General features: G+C 49.3%; 1 protein-coding gene across 1 annotated transcript in view; it reads right to left on the bottom strand.

Moving 5' to 3' along the window:
* Positions 1–6,799: 6,799 nt before the first annotated feature.
* The window catches only part of SYT17 (synaptotagmin 17), a 78,478-nt gene continuing 76,106 nt past the window's right edge, over positions 6,800–9,171 (bottom strand). Inside the window, exon 6 of the mRNA XM_047087811.1 lies at positions 6,800–8,148. Within this exon, the coding sequence (XP_046943767.1) occupies positions 7,952–8,148 (197 nt within the window). The 3' untranslated portion in view covers positions 6,800–7,951. The remainder of the gene's footprint in view (positions 8,149–9,171) is intronic.

Genomic DNA, 9,171 nt, shown 5'->3' with positions numbered 1-9,171 from the left:
TTCTCTCCTCCCTCCTCCCGGCACTGGCACTGCTGGAGACAGCTCCGAGTGACAGCTTGAAGGCTGCCGGGGTCAGCCCCCTCCGGGGAACTAAGAGAAACCCGCAGCCCTGCTTCTGAGCCACTGCGTGGCCTTGGGCATGTGCTCACTTCTGTGAGACTCAGTTTTCTCCTCTGTAAGATGGGATAATAACAGAGTTTGTATCTGGGCCTGTCACAGGAAAGAAAGTATCTTGGATCCCGTAGAGGAAATACATACATACCAGAAGATAAAAATGCAAGTCCGAGCCCAGTGCGGAAGGAAGTCGGAAGTCGGAAGTCCACAGCGGGCGGGAGGCTTGCTTCGGCTCAGCTGTCCCTCCACCCCGGCCCTGCAGGCATTAGAACTAGCTGCTTGCGGGGCCTGGGCGGCTGGGCAACCGACTTCCGCTCAGGTCATGATCTCATGCCTCGTGAGTTCGAGCCCTTCACCGGGCTCGGGCTCGTTGCTGTCAGTGGAGAACCCACTTTGGATCCTCCGTCCCACTCTCTTTACCTCTCCCCTGCTTGCGTGCAGTCATTCTCTCAAAACTAAATAAACATTAAAAAAAAAAAAAAAAAAAAAAGAACTAGCTGCTTGCCTAGGAAGACCTAAGTGAGTTAACCTCCTCCCCATCCCTCCACCTTTCAGGGTTTCTTAGGGGTTAAAGGAGGTGCCTGTAGAAGGTTCTTGACACAGAATAAGTGCTCAACAAAGAGAAGCAAAAGTTATCATTAATGCATAGTTCTAGTGTGTGGTTTGCCCGGACTTAAGTATTTTTTTACAAAAGCAGAAATGAACTACTGGGACCTCATCAAAATAAAAAGCTTCTGCACAGCGAAGGAAACAATCAGCAAAACTAAAAGGTAACGGATAGAATGGGAGACGATATTTACAAATGAAATATCAGATAAAGGGTTAGTATCCAATATCTATAAAAAGCGTATCAAACTCAACACCAGAAAATAAATACTCCAGTGAAGAAATGGGCAAAAGACATGACTAGACACTTCTCCAAAGAAGACATCCAGATGGCTAACAGACACATGAAAAAATGCTCAACATCGCTCATCATCAGGGAAATTACAAATCAAAACCACAATGAGATACCACCTCACACCTGGCAGAACGGCTAACATTAACAACTCAGGCAACAACAGATGTTGGCGAGGATGCGGAGAAAGAGGATCTCTTTTGCATTGTTGGTGGGAATGCAAGCTGGTGCAGCCACTCTGGAAAACAGTATGGAGGTTCCTCAAAAAACTAAAAATAGAACTTCGCTATGACCCAGTAACTGCACTACTAGGTATTTATCCAAGGGATAGGGGTGTGCTGTTTCGAAAGGACACATACACCCCCATGTTTATAGCAGCACTATCAACAATAGCCAAAGTATGGAAAGAGCCCAAAAGTCCCTTGATGGATGAATAAAGAAGATGTGGTATATATATATACACACACACACACACAACAGAGTATTACTCAGCAATCAAAAAGAATGAAATCTTGCCATTTGCAACACATGGATGGAACTAGAGGTATTATGTTAAGCGAAATTAGTCAGAGAAAGACAAGTATCACATGACTTCACTCATATGTGGAATTTAAGATACAAAACAGATGAGCATAAGGGAAGGGAAGCAAAAATAATATAAAAACAAGGAGGGGGCCAAAACATAAGAAAGTCTTACAGAGAACAAACTGAGGGCTCCTGGAGGAGTTGTGGGTAGAGGGATGGGCTAAATAGGCAAGGGGCATTTAGGAGGACACTTGGGATGGGCACTGGGTGTTATAGGTAGGGGGTGAATTACTGGATTCTACTCCTGAAATCATTATTGAACTTTATACTAACTTGGATGCAAATTTAAAAAGTGGCTAACAGGGGCGCCTGGGTGGCGCAGTCGGTTAAGCGTCCGACTTCAGCCAGGTCACGATCTCGCGGTCTGGGAGTTCGAGCCCCGCGTCAGGCTCTGGGCTGATGGCTCGGAGCCTGGAGCCTGTTTCCGATTCTGTGTCTCCCTCTCTCTCTGCCCCTCCCCCGTTCATGCTCTGTCTCTCTCTGTCCCAAAAATAAATAAACGTTGAAAAAAAAAATTAAAAAAAAAAAAGTGGCTAACAATTATGTTTATTCACTAAATAGGTCCAAGAATTTAATAAATATTTATTTCCTAAAAATAATACATGTTAAAAAATTTTTTGTAATGTTTATTTATTTTCGTGATAGAGACAGAGCGTGAGTGGGGAAGGGGCAGAAAGAGAAGGAGACACAGAATCTGAAGCAGGCTCCATCCAGGCTCTGAGCTGTCAGCACAGAGCCTAACGCGGGGCTTGAACTCACGAACTGTGAGATCATCACCTGAGCCTAAGTCAGGCGCTTAACCGACTGAGTCACCCAGGTGCCCCTAAAATAAATGTTTTCACATCCACTGGTGTTTTCACTGGGAATGTCACTGCATTTAGGAATTAATGTCTCTAAAAACTGGAGTCTTTCACTCCTTCACTTTGTGTATTGTCAGGCAAGTCACTTTGCCCTTCTGAGGCCTCAGCTTCCCCCTTAATAAAATAGGGGACACCAGCAGAACCTACCCCACAAAGATTGAATGAAATAATTTGTTCGTTAAAACTTAGCATAGATGCTGGCAAGTAGTAGATGTTCAATAAATGATAGCAAATGTTGCTAGGATTATCACTGAGCCAGTGCCAGCCCTTTCCTGGCAGGGGACCCTGCATACTCCCCACTCCCCACTCCCTGCTTCCACTCCTGAGATGCTCCATCAGGTACTCTGACACTTTGTGTGGCTGGCACTCACAGGAGGGAGTCAAACCCGTCCCAGTCGCTGGTTTTCTCTCTGGAACACCCGCGGCTGTGCCTGTGAGGCATAACTTCTAACTTAGCTTGTGCCCACGCAGCATGCGTTGCCCTGCTGGCTCTGGGCCGGGGGGGTGGGGGGGGCCTGCCAAAGCCTGACTCAGGCTCCGAGCACAGCTTAGGCTCAGTTTCAGCCTACAGCATGCCTCATATCTACCAGTTGCCTCATAACCGGGTGCTGGTGCACATCCCAGCACATGCACGTGTATTTATTTAGGAATGACATACATTTATTATATAAGTGACGTGTGTGGATTACTTACTGTGCTAATATATCAGGTCTTACAGAATACTCTGCCCCCAAATTGAGAATTTTAAAAAAAGTTTTTTTATTTTTGAAAGAGAGACAGAGACAGAGAGATACAGAGATAGAGCATGAGCAGGGGAGGGGGAGAGAGAGCTGGAGAGTGAGAATCCAAAGCAGGTTCCAGGCTCCTAGCTGTCAGCACAGAGCTTGACATGGGGCTCGAACTCAAGAGCAGTGAGATCATGACCTGAACCGAAGTCGGACGCTTAACATACTGAGCCACCTAGGCGCTCCAACAATTTTTTTTTTTTTAAGATTGATAACAAAACATAAAGTTTGGATAATTTCTCCTTACTCTCCGTCATCGGGTGCACTGCACTTCGGGGTCCCTGCTGTCACGGAAATCAAGCACGTTCAGAGTGTGAACCCACTAGGTGGGGAGGAGGGTGGTCAGACACAGGCCACTGGAAATTCTTTTGAAACATGAAAGATACTGGGGCTCCTGGGTGGCTCAGTCGGTTAAGCGTCCGACTTCGGCTCAGGTCATGATCTCACAGTCCGTGAGTTCGAGCCCCGCGTCGGGCTCTGTGCTGACAGCTCAGAGCCTGGAGCCTGCTTCAGATTCTGGGTCTCCCTCTCTCTCTGCCCCTCCCCTGCTCATGCTGTGTCTCTCTCTCTGTCAAAAATGAACATTAAAAAATTTTTTTAAAAATTGTATGTATTTAAGGTATGCAATGTGATGACCTGATACACACATACACAGTGAAATGATACTACAGTCAAACTAATTATCATCTCCTCACATAGTTACCTTCTTTTTGGTGATGAGAGCACCTGAAATCTACTCTCTTAGCAAATTTTGGTATTCGGTCCAGTGTTATTTACCTATATGCATCATGCTGTACGTTAGCTCTCTAGACCTACTCATCCTACATTACTATAACTTCAACTTCTGTAAAGAGCCACAGGGCAAGTATTTCAGGCTTTGCAGGCCACGGGAACCCTGTCACAACTACTCACCTGTGCCAAAGACTAGGAACGGGCCTGGTCGGATGCCAATAAAACTTCATTTACAAAAATGAGCAGTGGGCTTGTTTGCCAAACAGTAGTTTGCCAACCTCTGCTTTAGACCTCAATATATTGACCAGAAGGTAGGTAATTTCCTTAACAAATACGATCTTTGCTGTGATTTGGAGGTTGTAATAGAGATCTCATCATAACATAGTATATATATTTTGTCTTCCTAAAGCTGTATTTATTGTGTGATGGCATTACTGCCCCACCCCCGCCCCAGCCACTCATACACACATTCACACACACTGTGCTCATGGTGACCTGAGGACTCAGTGAAGATTGTCCCCTCCCCTCCCTTCCCCTCCTTCCTTCCTTCCTTCCTTCCCTCCCTCTTTCCTTCCTATCTACCTACCTACCTATCATCTATCAACCATCTCCTTTAGTTTCTTAGCTTTTATTTATTTAAAAATATTTTTTAGTGTTTATTTTTGAGAGAGAGAGAGAGACAGAGAGGGGAGAGAGAACAAATGGGGGAGGGGCAGAGAGAGAGGGAGACACAGAATCCGAAGCAGGCTCCAGGCTCTGAGCTGTCAGCACAGAGCCCGACGTGGGGCTCAAACCCGTGAACTGTGAGATCATGATCTGAGCTGAAGTCGGACGCTTAACCGACAGAGCCACCCAGGTGCCCCTATTTTTTTTAAAAGATTTTATTTTTAGGTAATCTCTACACCCACGGTGGGGTCAAACCTACAACTCCAAGATCAAGAGTTGCATGCTCTACCTACTGAGCCAGCCAGGCACCCCAATTCCGGAGTTATTTTAAATGGTCTTTTTGAACAGGAAAAAGGGCAGGTACCCCACCGGCAGTAGAAGACAGGTCACCCAGAAAGGAAAGGAATCCTTTTCTTCATTCCCCTGCAGTGATCCCAGCTTTCTGGAAAAAAAATCCCCTATCAGTGCTCCAAATAGACCTTCCTGGCGCCCCGGGACTCATCATGTCTGAGCAGGGCTGGCACAGGTCACAGCACATGTCAAGTCCCAGGGGGTGGGCTGAAATCCTAAGAGGCTCTGGGTCCCAAGAGCCGAGAGGACTCAAGGACCGGGGGTGGGAAAACAGACTCGGCTTCTAAACTTCACAGCACTGCTCCTGCCCTACCTCCTCCCCTTGAACTTGGGTCCCCAGGCCCCAAAGAGGGTGTGTAGGTGGCCCGTGAATCTCCTTTCCCACCTTCTCGCTGAGGAGGAGGAAGATGCTAACAGAAACAAATGGGGAGCCCCGGCCAGGGCACCTGGGGCTCAAGTTTTATAGAAACCAAGTCATTCCTTCACCTTCCAACACACTTCCCTTGTCCCTGACAAACTCTCTCCTCAGAGACGTGGACGGCTCTGACATCCGTCCTACAACTGTCCCCTCCGGTCAACCAGCAAATGTCGTCTGACGCATGCCTCCTGGGAAGAGCCAGCACGCACCGCATGCTTAGGCTGTGCGAGCATCGTCCAGGCAGATCCTCGCATGAGCCGTACTGGGGGGGAACTGTCACCCTATCTCAGACAGGACAGCTGGCGGTGCCCGTAGGCCACACACCCGGCCGATCACATGCCCCTCATTCTCTCTGCCTGAGGATTTCTTGGTGCTACTGAAGCTTTCTGAGCCCACACGGGACCGTCCTAAAGTGCCAAACGTTTAAGGTCTCCAGCGACAACCCTCGGGCCCTGAGGGATGAGGGTCAGCAGTTAACTATTCCAGTTTCCCTATCGCGATCGTTCTCAAGTGTGTTCTGTGGGGTCCCCAGCATGACTGAGCCCCAGCCGCCCGCAGTGCCGGTCGATGCAGCCTTCATCAGCTTTTCTCCTCTTACTCTTCCACTTAGGCTTCCGGGGCGGTCACCACCCCAGCGCCCAAGCTGCATCCAAACCCTTGCTTCGAGGTCTGCCTTTGAGGTGATCTCAACTAAGACAACGAGGGGACCGAAGCCCAGAGAAGTCGTGAGGCTTGGAGGACACGTGGCTAGGGAGCGGTGGGCCCACGATTTGAACCGTGGCTTCTATGGCTCCAAAGCCCAGGGGCCCGAACACGGTTATCACCTCATCTCTAGTGCTGAACGCCTGCTGTGTACCCACCTTCCCTCACTCCCTGTTTCTCTCATGCTTTTACCCTCTTCTGGACAACCATGGGAAGAAAGCCATTTCACTTCATTTCTCCAATGCATTTTTAAAATGTTTATTTATTTATTTTGAGAAAGAGACGTAGACAGCGAGCAGGGGAGGGGCAGAGAGAGAGAGAGAGAGAGAGAGAGAGAGAGGGCACGGAGTCTGACACAGGGCTCACACCCATAAACCGTGAAATCCTGACCTGAGCCGAAACCAAGAGTCAGACATTTAACCGACTGAGCCAGCCAGGAGCCCCAGGGAAGTCATTTAATAGAGAAGGAAAGTGCTCTTTTTTCCTCCTAAGAAACTTAACCTAGCCCTCCTGCCTTTTGTCCTTGACCTCCAGGCGATACCGGTGCTCTGAATTGCTGGGATGGTTTGTTACACAGCACTAGTAACCAAAACACCCTCGCACGCTTTATGCCCCGTGTTCATGAAGAAAAAGAGAACTCAAATGCATGGCACAAATAAATAATCTTTAATTTCAATAAATAGCTCCCCATTATGCCAGACAATAGGCTATGGGAAAGATACAGAAGCATCCAACGGGGAGAGATCTAGCCTAACGACACTAATTCCTTAGCATGAGAAAAATGACTTTGGTTCACACACAAACACAGAGAGATCCTCGGAGTATGACAAGGAAGAAGTCATCTTGGATGGGGGGTGCGGTGGCCATTTTAATCCGCGTAACTGTCCTTTGCAGGTCTTCTGTGTGTCACTGTTACCAGGATTCGGTCAAAGAAGGTTACTTTTGCTCTATCACATTCTATTTACTTGACATACGCACATGCTGTTACTGAAGGTGGGGTCTTGACAGACGGGAGGACACTGGGTGAAATTTCACAGGGAGAGGCAGAGAGAAGGGAGAGCTCAGGACAGAGGTGCTCACCAAGAGGACACACGGGGACACACACACACGTTCACCTGTGAGGGCACCCACGTGAGAACATCCACACACGTACCCACAGGGGGTCCCCAGGAATAAGCTAACACAAGGACAAATTCAGTGAAGCCAGGGAAGTTTCTTACACTGGAATATTTTTTGTTGCCATTTGTTTTCTCCAAATAGTCTAATCTATCACGTCCACTAAAGAGAAGGCAAAGTACTTACACTTTGGGGGACAGGTATCAGGTTGGAAGAACCCCAGGGATCAGCGGCCTGCTCAGAAGTCACCCAGTCAGCGGGTGTGCATTTTGGACATGGGGGTCGGGCCTCCCACACAGTGGCCACGCTCTTGCAGAATTTCGTCTCAAAGGAGGCTGGCGCCCGTGAGGAGGCCCTTTCTCTGGCCTGAGCGTGGAAAGTGCATTTTGAGGCAGGGGTATCAACAGGAACAAACACTGCCAATGAGTCTCACGGCAGAGCCCAGTCAGCTTGTGACATATAGATGGGGTTTCCAGAAAGTTCTCAGGCCTTGCTCATTGAGGGCAGCCATTTTGTGTTCAGTAGTCAGCTTCCTCTCTGTGCTGAGAGGATTTAGGGTGTGTGTGTGGTGTGTGTGTGTGTGTGTGTGTGTGTGTGTGTGTGTGTTGTGAGTGTGTAAGTGAGGATGTAACAGGCATGTGACACATTTTTTTCCGTCTTAAATTTTCTTCCTTTTTTTTTTTTTTTTTTTTTAAACAAACGAAAGCTGCTTTTCCCGCAGCCCTCAGGTCACCTCCAGCGAGGCAGGGGACACACGGTCACACTCAGCCCGGGACCTGAGGCTGTGCCACTGCTCCACGGCAGTGCGGTGAGTGTTGAGCATCCGTCGCCAGTGGTTGGACTCGGAGGGGCCCGAAGAATACTGGCCGATGACAATTCTTCCGATGAAGTCGTTGCTGCTCTTCATATTGTGGCCGAACACTGGGGAGCCAGAGGGGCGGGGGTGGCAGGGGGGAGGTCGCGAGGAAGGAGAACGGAACAGGGGGGCAAGAACAAGACAGAGGTCGTTAGTCTACATGGTCCTCCGCTGCAGACACGGGCTCCTGCTTTCAGGCACCACCTGTTTCTCTTATCGGTGAGAACTCCCCCCCTCCCTCATCCCCTCCTCTCGTGGTCCCTTCACTCCCGTGGCACCAGGTGGCCCTCACCACACCAGGCGTGTTGCCGCCGCTCAGCCTTTGTCGTGGCTCCACCAGACAGCCGCATACCCTCCAACGTGCAGCTTCAAACTTACGGCCATCGCCCCACCCCACCGTCTGCGGAGCACTACAGCTGGGGACTTCTAGCGGTACAGTCAGCCGTCACTGGAGGCTGGCCGCGGACTTAACCCGGGGCTTCTCATTCGTGGCATTGCTGACATTTGGGATCGGGTAATTCTTTCTCATGGGGGCTGTCCTGTGCCCTGCACGATGGTTAGCAGCGCCTCCGGCCTCTACACACTACATGCCAGGAGCTGTCACAACCCAACGTGTCTCCAGGTGGGGCCAATGTCCCCTGGGGGGCCAGTTCATGCTGGATGAACCACTGCGGGCCATGTGGCCAGACATCCTGGGCGATCATTTGGCAGCTCTAGGACCCTGGGACAAATGCAGACTGAGACTCAGTTTCCTCCTAGGTGATACAGGAACCTTTTTTGGGGGGAGGGGAAAGAATTTTTTAATGTTTATTTATTTATTTCAAAAGAGAGAAAGGGAGTGAGCAGGAAGGCGGGGCAGAGAGAGGAAGAAAGAGAATCCCAAGCAGGCTCCACGCTCTTAGCACATAGCCCGACCTGGGGCTCAAACTCACAAAGTGTGAGATCTTGACCTGAGCCAAAATCACGAGTCGGACGCTTAACCACCTGGGCCGCCCAGGCACCCCGCAACAGTAATCGTGATAGTACCTGACCTCACAAGTCACCGTGAGGTTTCAGTGAGATAATGTGTGGAATGCTCTCAGCACACA

Source organism: Lynx rufus, unplaced genomic scaffold (assembly GCF_022079265.1).
Source record: "Lynx rufus isolate CCGP_SWC_20201006 ecotype Redwood Valley unplaced genomic scaffold, mLynRuf1.p SCAF_23, whole genome shotgun sequence".
NCBI lineage: Eukaryota > Metazoa > Chordata > Mammalia > Carnivora > Felidae > Lynx > Lynx rufus.
This window is presented reverse-complemented; position numbering and strand designations above follow the sequence as displayed.